Raw genomic sequence first — 19,682 nt, 5'->3', positions numbered from 1 at the left:
TTCAATGAAGCATCGGTGAATCTATTATTGAAGACTTTTCTAGAGTTGTAAAAGTCTTGGTTCGCTACATCGGATACAGCTAAGTGAGTTCATATTTCAAGCATGAATCCTGGAGCCACGAGGATGTCGACTTGAGCGTCTTCAGAGGTTTTAACTTTGACGGGGATTTGGTAACAGTGGGAGCACGGGGTGTTCAGGTTTAGTTACACAGTGATGTTGGGGTTTTGAGACCGGTAACCCGAATGGAAATTCTCTCCTTGGTGCTTGCTGTATTAGGAGAGTGTTATTTCTTCTGGAAGTCTCTGGAGCCGGTTGTGTGAGTAAGTAGGTGTCGGTTGAGATTGAAGATGAGTCATTGGCAGGTTTTGCCATGATTGAGTCTGTGATGATCGTATTGGAGCTGGGGTGCTTCAATGGGCCTTTCGGGTAACTGATGCAAAGGTCGGGCGCTGCAACTAGGTGGATTAGATTGTTGAAATCTTAGCATGTTCACGGGGAACCGAAATCTTGGAGAACTTTCGTTGTTGAAGTTTTAGCTGGTTCTTGGAACTGGAGGCTTGGTAGATTTCTATTATTAAAGATTACCGGAGTTACTAGGTACATGGTGTTGTTTGGATGGTTGTTGCGGTTTGTGCAAAGCCTTCAAGTGGGAGATTGTTAGGATTTGTGAAGGCTTAGAGATCATGGGCCCGGTTTTGGCCCATGTTAGGTTTCTGGGGCCTAAGCTGAAAATCCTAATCGATTATCTATATATACCAATGTGATGTAATTGTAATCTTTGCACCTAATCAATGAAATAACCTAGTTGTAGCCCGTGGATGTAGGTCCCCTGTTGGGACCGAACCGCATAAAATTCTTGTGTCTTTTATCGTTTATATTTTCGTTCATGCGTGTTTATCGTTGTGCATATGTGTGTTGTTTCGTTTCCGCGCGCCGCTTTGTTCCTAACAGTTCAATGGTAAGTCGGCACATTTAACAACGTGGTGGGTGTCACACCCTGGTTTAGGGCCTAGGCGTGTGACCACAAGTTGATACCTGTTTTGTAAATATATCAGAGTTGCAGGTTATTTTAGCGGAAGACTTTAGTTGAATAAATTATTAATTTATTTGAAAACTTCTCAGATAATAAATACCCGGTGTTTGATTTATAAAGCTTGTAGAAATACATTTTGCAATATTTTAATAATTAAAAACTGAGCCATCATTACCCTGCGAGCATCTATCTCCATGAATGTCTTGCTACCTGTACTAATCTGTATTCCCTGAAACGTGGGAAAAATACGTCAGCTATATGCTGGTGAACACGTATGACTCTATAAAACATTTGAATGACATTATAATACAAACATAGTTTTCTTGACAACCTCAGCGGAAGCATTACTACTTCCGGTATAGGTACCACTGCCCTACACACATAACGGTATTCCCCGAGCCAAATGGCCCTAAACTGAGAACTGGTCATGACCGTTTAAGCTCGCGGCTTCATTGCCTTTGATTGATTGAGCTTTAACAGTTATGTTTGGATCCAGACACATGCGTATTCGGTCTGAGTTGATTTTATTCTCTACTTTGTATTATAACGTTTTAGAGATTTCATGATCTCATGTAAGCATTGATTGACCCGTTCGTCTCATTGAGCATAATATGTTTTGACTGATTGAAAAGGTTAACGTATTCACGTTATAAAAGGTTTGAACGTATTCACGTTATCAAAGGTTTGAACGTATTCACCTGTGATTGTCTGTTCTGAATGATATGGTGATTTCGTTTAAAACCTTGACTTTGAATGAATGATTGATTGACCTATAATAAAATAGGTATATAAATATCCGGATCGTCTCTTGATCCGGCTATAGACCTTTAGTCTGGTTTAAATAGCTTTAAACCTTGATTGATCATTTGTTTGAATAAAATATTTAGACCTGTAGTCTTTCTGTTTATTTACCAAATCATATGATGAGTTTCTTTTTTATGAAGAAACATCTATAATCTGTTTCTTCTTCAAGAAGAAACATTCATTGACTACTATGTATGTTAAATCTTATGTTTTTTACACATGAAGAAACAATGTTTTAATTACAATCTTTGTATAAGAATGCTATGTTTCTTAATCGTGAAGAAATTATATTTCTTATGAATGTAAAACTGATATTTCTTAGTTGTAAAGAAACACTATTATAATCCTTTGTATGTTCAAAGCTTATGTAAACATAATTATGATCAAGGTTTGGGCTATACCCCTGACTATGGTCTAAGCCATGTAATAATAATAATACCATAATGACTTAGGTCAGAACCCTTACCTTACACGGGTATTCGAAGTTAGATACCTAAGTTTGTACGAGCAGCACTTCTACTCTATGTCGCGTACTGGTGCTTAGATTGTCAGAACTTCGGGGCTTAGCACGAACTTCGAGGTTGGCACGCAAAACAAGGCAACATATGGTGGTCGTCATGACATGCACGTACTTCGAGATAGAATGTCGGGTTATTTTCGGATGACACACACTTCGAGGTACCGTCGGTATGTGGCACGGATTACGAGGTAACGATTGTCGGGCCGGGGCACGGGAACCAAGGTAGAGAGAGAGTGATTTCTAGAGAGAGAATTTTTGGTGTAAGAATGAATGAGCCGTGACCCCTCCCATTTATAGCTGATTTTGTAACCCATCGCGTATCGCGGTACGCGATGGGTCTTGGTGATCCCGTCGCGTATTGCGGCACCACAATTCCTCCGCCTCCATACCACAAGCTGCCACGTGTCCGCTGACTCACCAAGGTCCATCGTGATATGCGATGACCTGAGTTCTGGGCTCGTCGCGTAGCGCGATGGGTCCCTGAACTTAATTTTTCACTTTTAGTCCTTTGTTTTTGATAGCTTGTCACTTCTAGGCCTAACTCCCATTATCCAAAAATACTAAGGCGGCTCGCGGCGATGCGAGCGTGCGAAGTGCAAAGTGCGCCATCAAAGCGCCACATTGCGCCCAACGCCCGAGCCCGTGCGCGTCGGGTGCTTCGCACCCTCCGCTAGGACCACTTGGTGCATGCTAGGCATATAAGAATACTATTATGGAAATTCTCTTCCTTATAAAGAGCTTCCATTTCTTTACCACTTTCCATGTGGGATGGGTTTTAATTTCCTTATTTATACCCATATGGAATGCTTTCACTTTCTTACATCTTTCAATGTGAAATGGAATTTCTTTATTTCATATCCCTAACATAATGTGACTTTATTTATGAGATATTTTATTTCCTTACAGAATGATCTTGTTTTCTTTAAATTTTCCCAACACTTATTTTAGGGAATAATTTTGTTCCTTCAACTTTACTTGGTTGTCAAATTTGGATCGAAATTTTAGAGATGTTACAGTGGGAGGTATAAAAGCGTTGGGTTTTTTGTGAGTATGCAATAGATTGAATTCAGAGTCGATTACATGGAAAAAGTGGAGAACTTTTAATTTGCAATTTTTAGTTGTTGACTTTGGTTGTGTTTGTACTCCATTTTGTACTAGCGCCTAGCGGACCTGTATAGCAACCGTTTGGCTCTTTTTTATAAAGTATTGTTTGGTCGTAAAAAATAATTAACATTTTAATTTCTACCCAAACAAACACCAATTTATTGGTACCAATTCAAAATGACGCCTACGACTTGAGTATAATAATAATAATAATAATAATAATAATGTGAGTTCATCTTCATTAGGAGTGGCAAATGGGTTGGGTTGGGCTGAAACGGGTCATGAGTTTGAACGGGGTAGGGTCAGAATTGGTCAGCTAAAAAAAGGTTTGTTTTGGTTCGGGTCGGATAAGGTTAGGGTTAACAGGTTCGTGTCAGATTAGGTTCGGGTAGGAATGAGTCCAAGTCGGAACGGGTCAAAACGGGTTTTGGGCCGTTTTTTTTTTAATGAGGACAACGGAAGAAACATTTAAGTTTTTTTACTTTTTTTTTGTTTTTGTTTTACATTTTGAGTTGTGATTTTTATTAAGTTTTTAAGTGTTTTTATTAAGACACTAATCCACATCTACCCATATATTTAAATGGTAGATATATTTAAATTTGTCTACTCATTTTAACCCGAAAATAAGAATGTGAAATTTCAAGTGACCCATTTAATTAAAACCTATTGCCTAAACCAAACCACATGCATTTTAAAACAACTCAAATTGACTCATTTAAATACCAACTAATTCCCAAGAGTTTTATTTTCAAGAAGCCACAAACGATTCTTCTTGTTCAGTGAGTTACTCGATCTTTTGCTAAATTTTCCCAAATTAATTATAGATTTAGTACGAACTTCTTTACTATTTGAAGTTCTAGGGTTTATCAGTTTGTTCAGTGTACGCAATTTAAGTTCAAATTTACTTTAATTTCATGCAGCTACAATTAATACCCCTGGTTTAACATATTTGATTTGCTTTGTGAATAATGTTTATAGTGACAATAACAAAAAAATCAAAATCAACTCAACGAAAGAAAAAGAAATCCAAGTTTGTTCAGAAACAGAAACAGCGAAGGCGAGTGAGCAAACAAACAAGGAACTGGCTGGAGCTTCCATCAGATTTAATGCTCAATATCCTCCAAAGAGTTGGCGTGGCTGACCGACTCCAGATTGCCCAATTAGTGTGCACCGCTTGGCGTGAAGAATGTTCAGAAGATCCAGTTGATAGGGCTGCGTGCAAGGAGATGTGCAAGCTTGCTGTGGATAGAAGCCAAGGTCAATTGCTTGATTTAACTGTCGCCCGGTTTTGTGATTATGAGCTTCTTCGTTATGTTGCTGATAGGTATGAGTGTTTTTATTTTCTGTTGACCCGTTGCATTAATTGGCTATAAATAAAGGGTGAAGAAATATGTGGGTTAATTTATATTCTGTTCTATTAATTTTGGGTATTTGATTCTTCTATAAATAGATCAAGTAAGCTTAGACGTCTCGAAATCGTAAATTATTTTGGAGGAAGGTATGGCGGACTCTGGAGTGAACCTTTCAAGAAGTTATCATTATTGGAAGAACTCAGCCTTGTCAGAATAAAACTTGAGGTTGAATATATCGAAGCTGCAGGCCGCTATTGCCCCTTGCTAAAAACACTCAAAGTGAACCGAAGAGCACTTTCATTATCGACTATTACTGATATCTACGATGACTACGTCAGTATTTCAAACAAGATAGCCTTAGCAATTGGGAAAAACTTACCTGAGTTAACTCACCTTGAACTCATTGGAAGCGGCCTGGAAAACATTGGGTTGCAGGCGATTTTGGATGGTTGTTGTCACCTTGAATCACTCGACTTGCGTCGGTGCTTGGGTCTTGATCTAAATGGGGACTTAGGGAAGAGATGTTCACAACATATTAAATCTCTAAAACTTCCTCATCATTTTGTTGAAGGGTATCTAAGTACTTGTTATATTTTCGATGGCTATTCTGGTGATGAATACGATGAAAACTATGACTATGATGATGAAAAGCCCATTCTCGATGATTTTGATTTTGACACATCTGAGACGTCCTATGATGATGATGTTGATGAAGACGTTGATGACGATTTTGACTATGGTGATGATGACTATGATGATGATGGTGGTGGTGGTGGTGGTGGTGAGTCGGACTTGGTGAGGTCATGACTTTCGTTGACATGTTTGGATAACTTGCTATGCAAAAAGGTAAGTTGTTTGGATGTTATCTTAAGATTTATAAATGCATCATTTTGTATAAATATAATCACAAGATACTAACTGCAGTTGATACTTCTCTTTTGAAGGTGTAATTTGTTGCAAGAACAATCTTCTTTTTGGCCCTTCCCCGTAAAGATATTCTGCTGATGACTTTTTTAGGTTTGGTAGGGTATCATTACTTGAGAATAGTTGCCTGGTATATGCATAGGATCTGGGTACCCTTTAAAAATGTGGCGCTTGATTTGTTATAGCTAGGTATGATAACTGAAGTAAAAGTTTAGGTGGCAATTATGACTCACTTTTCAAAGAATTTGTTGATTTGGGCAAATATAAATTGAAATACGAGTTCATTTGGGTCATCTCAATTAAGTCAATTTGGGTCTACTTGAAAACAGGTAAGTATTAAATAACTTATTAACTTAAATGGATCTAAATAGATCAGCATCACCTCTGACCATTGTTTGTCCCTCCGCGTATTCATTGTTGACACATCATCATCAGCGCCGATGCCAATACCTCCATGGAGACCTATGCCACTCCACCGCTGCAGCCGCCAATATACATCCAACAGTCCATCACCTCGTAGTCGTTCCCATAACAGCCACTAGCCACCATAAGAAAAGATAGCGAGTGAGACTATTTAGATCTTTTTTTTTTCTAAATTGACTCATTTCAATCCAACTCTATTTTGGCAGAGATAACCCGTTTTGACCCGGACCAATTTATAATTTTTAAAATGACCTGTTTTGAATCCGTCGGACCCACCCAGTTTTCCAATCCTACTACAAAGTAAACCCAAGTTTCAATATTTATAAAAGATAAAAACTGTCATTGGTGTTTGATGAGCCGAAACCATCAAAACACGCGGATTTTGTTTTAGGTTTGTGTCGTCTTTAATTTGGCTTCTATCTAGGGCATGCCTCTTTGGTGTTTAATTGTCATGTTAGCATGCTGAGAGCAAAAGAAAATTCAAAATGTCATAATTTTAACAAATCAAATGACTTTTTTTTTACCCAGGTCCATTTTTGGTCCGAGTCCTTTTTTAACCTAATTCATTTTAGCTAAAACTAGTTTTCGTCTGAAATTCTGAACCCCATTTTCAGGCAGAGAAGGAACCTAAATGATCAAAAGCCCTAAAAATTATACAATAACAAGTATAATAACGATCTTTCATTATATAGAAACATAGATATTACATCAACATAGCAAGTAGGCGGGCAACAAGCTGCGCCGCCACCCCTTTCTGAATTGCAAACCCTAACTTGCTAAAGACATACCCCTGCCCCTTTGGAGTCGACAAATTGCTATGCACAACCCGTTGGACCCTGGTTAGGAAACGGATAGCTTCCGGTGCCAAGGAGCCAAAGGTATCAAAAGCCAGAGAAACAAAAACATGTTGGTTCTCTTCGCAGGCTTTAACATGTTTCTCCACCTTCTTCATTTCAGCATTTTTCATTGCTTGCCCAGCTACAAACCCATTATCCCTTAAACCAGCTAAGGGAGATACCCCTGTGAGGTCAACACAAGCGTGTTTTCCCCTGGCAAATGTTTTTGTTGCAATGGGCAAATGTTTGGTTTTTGTACGAAGGGCATTGTGAAAGATCACTGAAGAATAGGGGAAGGAAATATATAAATACTGAAAATAAGGGGTATGATCAGTATTAATTTTGAAGAAATGTGTAATTATGATCTTTTTGAAACTGTGGATTTATTGGTCAAAATTATGGAATTAGCCAATTGGGCAATGCTGAATTTGTTGGCAGTGTTGACTTTCTGGTCAACACTAACTAAAAAAAAGTCAAACGAAAGCTTACGGATTTTTAAGTCAAAGTCTGAATGGAATTGAGGAGAAATTCCTAAAATGGGCCTTTTTGAAGTGAGAAATTCATTTTGTTTCTTCTGTTTTAAAGGTTCTATACTTCTATTAATATCCTTTAGAACTCATCGTCCGAAACCAATTTTGAAATTCATGACATGTATTGCCTCAAACTCGTCTTTGACGACATGCTTTGCCTCAAACTCGTATTTGACGACATGCTTTTCCTCAAACTCGTCTTTCACATCCCGTTTGACCACAAACTTGTTTTTCATGATGGTCTTTTATTTGTTTTTTTAATACATTATATTTTTATAATTAATTTTACTCACAATTTTTTTCTTTAAAAACCTATTATATATATAAAATTTTATAAAATTCGAATATGCCGTTGAGGCATGCTTAATTTTATATATGTGTTGATATAAATTCTACTTTGAAACCGAGCCGCGTAAAATTTTATTAAAAATTTCGATATAAATTTGGCCCGGTTTGGGTGGGAGAATATTTCCGCGATAATGGAATGCACGCATTAATAATCTATGATGATCTGAGTAAGCAGGCGGTGGCATATCGACAAATGTCATTATTGTTACGCCGACCACCAAGCCGTGAGGCTTTCCCATGGGATCTTTTCTATTTACATTCTCGTCTCTTAGAAAAAGTCGCTAAACGATCGGACCAGACAAGCGCAGGTAGCTTGACCGCCTTACCCGTCATTGAAACACAAGCTGGATTTTAAACAAAGTTTATGTCGGCATTTGGATTAAAATAAGCACGTCTCAACTGTATATTTGGAATTTTGTAAAACTTTGTATTTTAAGAGTTATAAAAGAAAAACTAAATAAAAGTAAAATTTAATTATAATAATATAATATATAGAAAACAAATAAAAGACCAAATAGGTCGTGAAAGACGAGTTTGAGGCCAAGCAGGTTGTCAAAGATGCATTTGAGGTAGAACATGTTGCCAGAGACGAGTTTGAGTCAAAACATATCGTGAATTTCAAAATTAGTCTTAGGGCGACGAGTTTATAAAAGATTATTGAAATCTATAAAAAATGAAAAGACAAAATGAGTTTCTGTCTCCTAAAAATGCCCATTTTAAAATTAAAAATGACATTTAGTGGTGGGCTACAAAGGTGGTTATAATTCTTAGAATTAAGAAATTTATTTGGGCTTACAATGAGCCCATAAGAAAAGATAGTGTTGGTATTGGTACTCGGTTGTTGGATTCGGATTAGGGATCTCTAAAAATCTTACGACAATGTTACGATTTGAAGGACAATGGACTTTTATAGAAGTCCACTTCCTGTCCGCCCATGCTTAAAGCCAACTCCGAAGCTACATTGGAAACCTAAATAGTTAGGATATCAAAGGAAGAAAAAGAACAGAATTTGCATCTACTAAGTATTTTATTCTAAAACCTTGCATTTCATCATTGGGTGATAGACACAATGTGAGCAAGAGAATGAGTTTCATGGTTTTTTCCATTTAGGGGGTTTATTATTAAAATAATCAAAGTACTAGTGTTATTTAAGTGTTTAAACTACTATTTAAAATAAGCTTTGTATTTTCAAATGATATGATGGAAAAATAAAATAAAATAAAATAAAGCGATGTTTGAGGTGGTGTCGTGGTAGGAAGTATGAGTTTTTAGATGAAGACTTAAGTTCAATCTTCACTTACAACACTTTTGCGGGGACATGAGTGGTTCAATGAAGGAAGAATGAGATCTTTGTAATCTCCCGCTCGATCCTAAGGGCGTTCGGGTTTTACCACCAGTGAGTATTCGGACGGGTGAGTTTTTTCCAGGGCTGGATATAATTTGTGTCACACCCCGACCAAAGACGGCGGAAAATGCCTGGGCGTAACGTATTTATTGGACAATAGCTCAAAATACATTAATTAAAGCGACAATGAATATTTAATTTCATTAACATTAAACACGTACACAAATTCAATAATTATAACAATTACATCATATTCTTGTATGTTGAATAATATCCTAAGGTCAAACTATTGTCTTCCAATTTGAATAATATCAACTACTTGTACCTGTAACATGTATGAAAATAGAGTTTGTCAACAAAAATGTTTGTGAGAATGCAAAAGTTTCAGTTATATATATATATATAGATAAATCACAATTCATATGTAAATGATGAGTATTATAATTCTTATGAAAATGTAAACAACTAAATAGATGGGGACTTTTTCTTATTGATACGAAATCAAAGTACTTGGGTAAATGTATGATCATACTAGATGAGGATAGATGAGGATAAGATACCAACCACCAAACATAAAATAAACAATTAAGCACATAGAGCATTATCATAGAGCATGCAATAATCACACATAAACATATTGAATTGTGTTATGAATAGATAAGTAAATAAAAATGAGTAATTTAAATAGGGTATACATGCCACCCCCAAAATTTAAAAGATGAAAAAGGAGGATATGTAAACTCACCTTTGAGAGTAAAGCCAAACTTGAAATGACAACCGAAAGCACGTTAAAGAAAATGAACGATCGAACCTCACAAACTATAAATAAACAAAATATAATATTTAAAGACTAACTAATAGGATTGGAAATTTTAAAGAATACTAGATCTAATGTATAAATATTAAGATAAAATCAAGGAAAAGATCAAAAGGGAAGATGAAATACAAAATCAGTTTTTGGACAGCAAACTGTTCTGTTTTGATCAAGTTATTTAAAATATCAAACAATTTTATTATAAATCAAGACCTTGCAGCATACTAAATTATAATGTTTTGAACAACTTTCATTTAGAAAAGTTTTGCAAATTCGTAACCTAAATAGGCCAAAGCAGCCATGTAAATCAGAGGGTACGAATCTGCGCACTGTTTTTAAAATATTTATTCTGAATTCATAGGAATGAATTAAAATGCGTAAAAATAGTTTTCAGAACCGTATTTCATTGAAGTATATCGTAGAATTTGGTGTTGAACTTTCAGTTTGCTATAAACAAGGTATGCCTCTTTCTTTGACGGCTATATCTAATGTCAAAACTGAAATATTGCTAAAAGCAATATTCTATCGATTTCGAAAAGGATTTTGATGAAATAAAATTATGGAACTTTTTGGATATGATTATATAACATTTATTAGCATATATCATAAAAAATCCTTGGGTCCTTTGAACAAAACAGTAATGATCCAAAACAGAAAAATAAAGATGTAAGAACATTTCAAGTGTGACCTTCGTGTAATCGATCATCTCTTTGTGTTCTTTGTCTCATCCACCCTATACACCATGGTGTATTGATTATGTGGATTCCTAGACATGATTGTGTTATGTTCATATGACCATTTGATTAACTAGTATGAACAAAAATTTAAAATAAATAGAAATAAGATGAAGAATACTTGAATAATTAAAACCCTACATTTGAAATGGAAAAAAAATAATCTCTTGAACTTGTCAAAGAGTGGTGCAAGAATGAAAGGGGTGGAAGTGAGTTCTTATTTATACTAAAATAAGGAGGTTATTCTTTAGAATGTTTTAATAATAAAAATTGATTAGGAGAGTGATTTGGGGGAGGAGGTTTGACCAAAATTTGAATGGTGTAGGAATATATTTTTCATCTTTTAAAAATAAATAACTTTAGGTAAAAATAAATGTGACAAAAATAATTGTGACATAACTAGATTAAAATGATGTACTTTGGTTATGCATCAATAATGTTATTTATATGATATTTGAATAAAGAAAAAATCATGAGTGTTATAATTTTTATTTATATACATATTAGTAATGATTAATATTATTAAATAACTTCAGAAAAGAAAAACTATTACGTATGAAATATTTAACATATGGGTATATGTATTATTAACTGAATCACATCGAAAATTTTAAACGAGTCGGGTTTTCGGGTCCGAAAATTGACGAATGTTATAGTATTCACAACTTTTTGAGAACTTCATCTCGAAATTATATAAAAACCATAACATAAAGAAAGAAAGTAAGAGTCTAAGAATAATTTTTTTTAAATATAACGCAGACCTTCAAATGAACCGAATAACGCTACAAATGAAAAATTATGATAAGCACACTTATATATAGGATGTACCGGCGGCGTATCCACCATACCCTTATCACAACGACATTTGTATCGTTACCCAAAGTCACCCTCGGTTATGAGTTATGACAAACAACCGTATTCACTATGAGTTCCATGCGAGGATTTCGATAATTATGCGTGCACTCATAATTATTTAGGTCATCGCATGATGCACATGATTCGTCCCGTTGTGCGGTTTGAAAATAAAGGTAAAAGAAAACTTTTTTTTTAAATCGATATCATTTGATCAAGAGCAATGAACTAAAAATTGAATAAAAACTGATGAACATAATTAACTAGTAAAATAATAAAAAAAATGACGAAATTATTGAAATTAACCATCAAAGGTAATAACATCAAAATGAAATAAACAGATAGAGGAAAATTTTGAAATTATATAAGTAGCTTACACATACGATGTAGAGAAAATACTTGAGATGACAAGAAAATTCACGTAATAATAAATAGGTTCACACAACAAACAAATCACATGACTTATGAGTATAATAATATATAAGGTTTGAAACCAAGATTAATAAAATCGATAAGATGAGGTAAGAGTACCATGAGGATGAGGTGAGTTAGGAGAGTTTGGGTAGCCATGTATTAAAATATCAAAATAAAATTTGTACATGTGACTCCTATTAGATAACTATGTACAACACATGTTCATAGTCTCAATTTCTAACACGTTTGTAGGAAATCGGTCATAAGTAGTTTATGATACAAATACGGTACTATTAGATAACTATGCACATCACCGTGCACATATTCCCGGTAATTAACCGGTTATAGACCACTTAAATCATGATAATAAATTGTGTAATAATAAATAGTGCACTAAACGACAAAATAGGAATAAATGAGTGATTGAACACCATTATAAATAACCATAATTCTCATTCATAACAAAACTGGAGATTTAATGAAGTCAATACATTAGATTTAAATGAAAAGAACTAAATAAAAGAAACGTCTTTTGCGTAGCATGTCTTCATAAAGGTTAGGCTTAAACTTGGGAACCGTTGATGTAACACACTTGTCCTTGAGTAGCTTGGTCACTTGAGGTTGGTTGGTTGATTGGGATTTGGTTGACTTGAATTGGTTGAATGGGTTGGGCTTGAATTGCTTGGACGGGTTGAGCTTGGATTGGTTGAAGTTGATTTACTTGAGCTTGGTAAGCTTGATATTGAGCGGTTTGGGTCGGGTAGGATTGAATTTGGTTCATGTGTGCGAGTCTGGGGCACGCATTGCGATAATGGTTAGGGTCTCCATAATTGTAGCAAGCTCTAATAGTTGAGGGTGATTGAGTAAACGGTTGAGCATAGGGTAAAGTTTGGGGTTGGGTAAGAGGTGAGGTAAATGGTTGCATCAAAAGTTGGTTGCGTTCACGACATGTGGTAAAGAGGTGACCAAATCGATTGCAATGGGTGCATTGTCGACACTTGAGGTTAGGAGAATGGTAAAAGTTACACGTATCACATAATGGGTGGGGTCCTGTGTAGGGCTTCTTGGTGGGTTGGGCTTGCGATTGAACCAAGACATAGTTTTGGGAATTGGACTTTCTTTTATTGTTGCGGTCCTGGGGGGAGTTGTTGTGCTTGAAAGATTCGGGCTTAGAAGACTCGGGTTTAGAAGATTCGGGCTTAGGTTCTTCGGTGGGCTAGGATGCAGGCTTATCATTGGGCTTATTGAAATTTTTCCGCGTCAAGGTCCCGACCTTAACGTGGTTTTCGGTGAGGGTACCGGCTAAGGTGATGACATCAGGGAGGGTTTGAGGGTCACGACTTAGTACGAAATCTCGGATTTGCATAGGCAAACCCGAGATGTACTTGTCGATTGAACGCTCAAGGGGAGTGACCATGTGGGGATGAGAAGGCTCAGTTCAAGGAAATGATCGTTGTAGATGGTGTCATTACCACTTTCTTGTTTCAAATTCCAAAACTCCTCTTCCAACTTCCGAAGCTCATGTTTCGGGCAAAACTTCTTGAGCATGAGTTTCTTGAGCTCATCCATGGCAAGACCATGGCAACCTCATCGCCAAGCGTGCGCTTCTCACCGTTCTACCAATTGAGGGCATTCTTCTTGAGTATGCTAGATGCGTAAGTGGTTTTCTTGTCATCGGGACATTCACAATGGAGGAATACGCTCTCCATTTCTTCGAACCATTTGAGGAGAATAGTATCACCGTCGATACTGAAGTATTCAGGCGGGTTGGCACTCTTGAATTGTTTGATGGAGCAAGCAATTGGGTTCGGGGTTGTGGTTGATGTAGGGGCATTCACAGTTTGGAGTTGAGAAATGATTGTTGGGAGGGCTTCCACGATTCCCTTAGCGATGCGGGATGACATGCTACGGCCCGAGTTGCCGGTGCGACGGTTACAGTTGATAAGGCGGGAAGAAGACATGCTACAATGACGACATGTGAAATATTAATTATCTTTTGGAAAAAGAAAAAAATTGTATAACTATTTGAAATTTCTAGTTTTGTGAAAATTCATGAGAATACAAGATAAAATTTTAATAACCTTAACTTAGAGTATTGATGAAATTGATAATTTGATAAAATATTCATTCTTAACAACATAAAAAAATTTAGACAAAACCTCATCGTTGATTTAAGAGTGTGATCGTCATATGACCACATTTGATACAATGAGGGTAGTAGATTCGGTTTCGTTTGGTGTGATATGCTTTGGCTTAATAAGTTCCACACCATTACTAAACACTCCAGGAGGCATAGCCTCGGATAAAGTGTGTGCTTTTGTGTACAAGAATAATATTAAATCATTAAATAGTATTTAAGCTACTGCAATCAATAATATAATTCAGGGTGCAAACATGTAAATGCATATCACGTATATGGACCCTAAGCATGCTATTAGGCCGTTATATCTAACCACCTATCTTATAGCTTTCGGCTCTGATACCAATATGTCACACCCCGACCAAAGGCGGCGGAACATACCGGGGCCTAACGTATTGATTGGACAGTATCTCAAAAGACACTAATTAAAGCGACAATGAATATTTAATTTCATTAACATTAAACACGTACACAAATTCAATAATTATAACAATTACATCATATTCTTGTATGTTGAATAATATCCTAGGGTCAAACTATTGTCTTCCAACTTGAATAATATCAACTACTTGTACCTGTAACATGTACGAAAATAGAGTTTAACACGAATGTTGGTGAGAATGCATAAGTTTTAGTTATATATATAGATAAATTACAATTCATATGTAAATAGAGTATTACAATTCCTATGAAAATGTAAACAACTAAATAGATGTGGACTCGTTCTTATTGATACGGAATCAAAGTACTTGGGTAAATATATGATCATACTAGATGACGATAGATGAGGATGAGATACCAACCACCAAGCATAAAATAAACAATTAAGCACATAGAGCATTATCATAGAGCTTGCAATAATCACACATAAACATATATTGAATTGTGTTATGAATAGATAAGTAAATAAAAATGATTATTTAAATAAGGTATACATGTCACCCACAAAATTTAAAAGATGAAAAAGGGGGATATGTAAACTCATTTTTTTAAGGAATTTCCCATTTTTTTACTAAAGTTTGAAAACAATTTTGAGAGTGAGGCATAGCCTCGGATAAAGTGTGTGCTTTTGTGTACAAGAATAATATTAAATCATTAAATAGTATTTAAGCTACTGCAATCAATAATATAATTCAGGGTACAAACATGTAAAGGCATATCACGTATAGGGACCCTAAGCATGCTACTAGGCCGTTATATCTAACCACCTATCTTATAGCTTTCCGCTCTGATACCAATATGTCACACCCCGACCAAAGGCGGCGGAACATACCAGGGCGTAACGTAGTGATTGGATAGTAGCTCAAAAGACACTAATTAAAGCGACAATGAATATTTAATTTCATTAACATTAAACACGTACACAAATTCAATAATTATAACAATTACATCATATTCTTGTATGTTGAATAATATCCTAAGGTCAAATTATTGTCTTCCAACTTGAATAATATCAACTACTTGTACCTGTAACATGTACGAAAATAGAGTATCAACACGAATGTTGGTGAGAATGCATAATTTTTAGTATATATATATATATATATAAATCACAATTCATATGTAAATGATGAGTATTACAATTCCTATGAAAATCTAAACAACTAAATAGATGTGGACCCGTTCTAATTGATACGAAATCAAAGTATTTGGGTAAATATATGATCATACTAGATGACGATAGATGAGGATATATGAGGATGAGATACCAACCACCAAACATATAATAAATAATTAAGCACATAGAGCATTATCATAGAACATGCAATAATCACACATAAATATATATTGAATTGTGTTATGAATAGATAAGTAAATAAAAATGATTATTTAAATAGGGTATACATGTCACCCCCAAAATTTAGAAGATGAAAAAGGGGGATATGTAAACTCACCTTTGAGATTAAAGCCAAACTTGAAATGACAACCGAAAGCACGTTAAAGAAAATGAACGATCGAACCAAACAAACTATAAATAAACAAAATAAAATAATTAAAGACTAACTAATGGGATTGGAAAATTTAAAGAATATTAGGATCTAATGTATAAATATTAAAGATAAAAACAAGGAAAAGATCAAAAAAGAAGATGAAATACAAAATCAGTTTTTGGACAACAAACTATTCTGATTTGATTAAGATATTTAAAATATCAAAAATTTTATTATAAATCAAGCCCTTCCAGTATACTAAATTAGAATATTTTGAACAACTTTTATTTAGAAAAGATTTGCAAATTCGTAACCAAAATAGGCCAAAACAGCCATGTAAATCAGAGGGTACGAATCTGCACACTGTTTTTAAAATATTTATTTCGAATTCATAGGATTGAATTAAAATGTGTAAAAATAGTTTTTAGAACTGTATTTCATTGAAGTATATCATAGAATTTGGTGTTACACTTTTCCAGTTTGTTATAAACAAGATATGCCTCTTTCTTTGATGACAATATCTAATGTCAAAACTGAAATATTGCTAAAAGCAATATTCTAACGATTTCGAAAAGGATTTTGATGAAATAAAACTATGGACTTTTTTTTGATATGATTATATAACATTTATTAGCATATATAATCAAAAATTCTTGGGTCATTTGAACAAACAAATAACGATTCAATACAGAAAAATAAAGATGTAAGAACGTTTCAAGTGTGGCCTTCGTGTAATCGATCATCTCCTTGTGTTCTTTGTCTCATCGACCCTATACACCATGGTGTATGGATTATGTGGATTTCTAGACATGATTGTGTTATGTTCATATGACCTTTTGATTAACTAGTATGAACAAGAATTTAAAATAAACAGAAATAAGATGAAGAAGACTTGAATAGTTAAAACCCTACATTTGAAATGAAAAAAAAAATAATCTTTTGAACTTGTCAAAGAGTGGTGCAAGAATGAAAGGGGTGGGAGTGAGTTCTTATTTATACTAGAATAAAGAAGTTATTCTTTAGAATGTTTTAATAATAAAAATTGATTAGGAGAGTGATTTGGGGGATGAGGTTTGACCAAAAATTGAATGGTGTAGAAAGATATTTTTCATCTTTTAAAAATAAATAACTTTAGGTAAAAATAAATGTGACAAATATAAATGTGACATAACTAGATTAAAATGATGTACTTTGATTATGTATCAGTAATGTTATTTATGTGATATTTGAATAAAGAAAAAATCATGAGTGTTATAATTTTTATTTCTATACATATCAGTAATGATTAATATTATTAAATAACTTCAGGAAAGAAAAACTAAAACGTATGAAATATGTAAAATATGAGTATTTGTATAATTAACTGAATCACATCGAAAATTTTAAACGAGTCGGGTTTCGGGTCCGAAAATTGACGAATGTTACAATTTGAAGACGCTTAAGACTCTGTACGACTGGGTTGTGCTAGTTAGCGAAGATCGTTTGCCATTAGGTCACCCCATGTTTGTTGAGAAAAAATAATATAAAATAAAATAAAACAATAATAAAATCGAGGGGTGTGCAGTTATAAATTATAAAAGTCGGTCGGACACCAATATCTCAAACCAATTTCTACTTTTTTTTTATTGTATAGCAAACACCGGCAATTCCATCTTTTGATACATGTTCGAAATTCTAGGGTTTTGATTCTCCTGCCTATGTAATGTGTGTTCATCGTTCCCAACCAAATTACTTGACGAATTGATGATACATGTTTATAGTTTGTTCATTTTTAGGGCATTTGATAATAATAATAATAATAATAATAATAAGTTTATTTAAATCAAATACTTATGCATTTGTTTTAGACGATTCTTCTGTTGTTTGTTTAACTAAATAACATATATAGATAAATTAAATTTGAAGTTTCAGTAGTTCTAGGGTTTCTTTCTTTCCTACTTATTTCTAATATGATACTGTTTGCTTTATTTATTTTAACATTTAATTTCATGTATTTGTTAGGGCATCTGATTATTATTATTATTAGTTTATTATGATTGTAATAATTATAACATCATATTTTTTATGCATACAAAATGTTGGATTGATTAAACTTTTGATTTGCTTTATGAATGGTAAAGCGACCATGCCACCAAAATCAAATCGACGAAGAAACAGGGAATGGCGAGTGAAGAAACCAACAAGGAACTGGTTGAATCTTCCGTCCGATTTAATGCTCAATATTCTTCAAAGAGTTGGTGTCATTGACCGACTTGAGAACGCCCAGTTAGTGTGCACTGCTTGGCGTGAAATCTACAAGGACCCTGCCTTGTGGAGGGTCGTTTATATGGACAGAATTGCAGGTCACTATGGATATGGAAGTAAGAAAATCCAGGACATATGTAAGCATGCTGTGAATAGAAGCCAAGGCCAATTGGTTGATTTAACCACCGTTGGTTTTTGTGATTACAATCTTCTTCGCTATGTTGCTGATAGGTATGAGTTTTGTTTTTTGGATGGGTATAATAACAGCATTAATATGTATTTAATCAATCAATCAATATATATTAACAGATGCAGCCAGCTTAGACGTGTAGAACTCGTTCTCTACTTTTTTGAATTCAGTAAAATCTGGAGTAAAGTTTTCAAGAAACTTCCATTATTGGAGGAGCTCAATCTTGTGGCTACAACTATTAGGAAAAAAGATATTGAGGCTGCTGGAAGATATTGCCCCTTGTTAAAAACATTCAAACTGAACAAAGGGGCACATAGAGCATGGGGTGGTCCTCATGGTCCGGAGTCCAGGATTCTTAGCATGCAGAATGAGATAGCCGTATCGATTGGGAAAAACTTACCCGGGTTAACTCACCTTGAACTCGTTGGGAACAGCATGACAAACATTGGGTTGCAGGCCATTCTGGACGGTTGTTGTCACCTTGAATTGCTTGACCTGCGTCGGTGTTTGTACCTTGATCTAAAAGGTGACTTGGGGAAAAGATGTTTACAACAGATTAAATATCTCAAGCTCCCTCATGATTCTCTTCAAGGGTTACCATATAATAGTTATGGTTTATATGAAACATATTCTGACTATTAGTGGATACTTGGACTAATGATGATTACACAGTCTATGGCAATGATGATCGTTTGTGAAAAACTTGGTTAGATGTTTGTTTGGGACTCTTATCATTTGTCTGGGATTTGAAATGCATTACTTTTACTTTGTTTTGTCATAATAATTCTTACAAAATTTGTGTGATTATTATTTGAATTTTGATAGTATACGAGTAGATGCAATTACTTGAAAACTGCTCTGATGTGGAGTCAAGAGACTTTCATACAGTCCATCCTGTGACTAACATTCTTAGTTGTAGTGAACTAAATTTTCACATTTCCATAATCAATAACCAAACACCCATTAAGTAACAAGAGTTGTTTACGGCGCAGGGTCTATTCGGACTTGAGGTCGAAGTCATACGAGCTGAAAAGTTACGCTCAAACTCGGGTTGTTTACAACTCAAGCAAGCCTGTGGCTTTAAATCTTCTATAAACCTGAACTTTCATACACCCTAATTTATTTTTATTTTTGTTAGGTTTTT

The 19,682-nt window shown here is 34.8% G+C and overlaps 2 protein-coding genes across 2 annotated transcripts; both read left to right on the top strand.

Annotated features, from left to right (window-relative positions):
• The first annotated feature begins 4,429 nt into the window (after positions 1–4,429).
• LOC143550644 (putative F-box/LRR-repeat protein 9) lies at positions 4,430–5,620 on the top strand. Its single transcript, XM_077041258.1, has 2 exons — positions 4,430–4,785; positions 4,912–5,620. Exons 1-2 carry the CDS (start codon positions 4,430–4,432, stop codon positions 5,618–5,620), a joined length of 1,065 nt encoding a protein of 354 aa, XP_076897373.1.
• Positions 5,621–18,112: 12,492 nt separating this feature from the next.
• On the top strand, positions 18,113–19,227 carry LOC143550633 (putative F-box/LRR-repeat protein 9). Its single transcript, XM_077041250.1, has 2 exons — positions 18,113–18,579; positions 18,658–19,227. The coding sequence occupies exons 1-2, from the start codon at positions 18,137–18,139 to the stop codon at positions 19,178–19,180; spliced, it is 966 nt and encodes a 321-aa protein (XP_076897365.1). The 5' UTR covers positions 18,113–18,136; the 3' UTR covers positions 19,181–19,227.
• Positions 19,228–19,682: the final 455 nt, after the last annotated feature.

The sequence above is a fragment of the Bidens hawaiensis genome, unplaced genomic scaffold (assembly GCF_021521415.1).
Source record: "Bidens hawaiensis isolate Kalapana, Puna unplaced genomic scaffold, B.hawaiensis_p1.1 tig00016121_1, whole genome shotgun sequence".
NCBI classification, from domain to species: domain Eukaryota; kingdom Viridiplantae; phylum Streptophyta; class Magnoliopsida; order Asterales; family Asteraceae; genus Bidens; species Bidens hawaiensis.
This window is presented reverse-complemented; position numbering and strand designations above follow the sequence as displayed.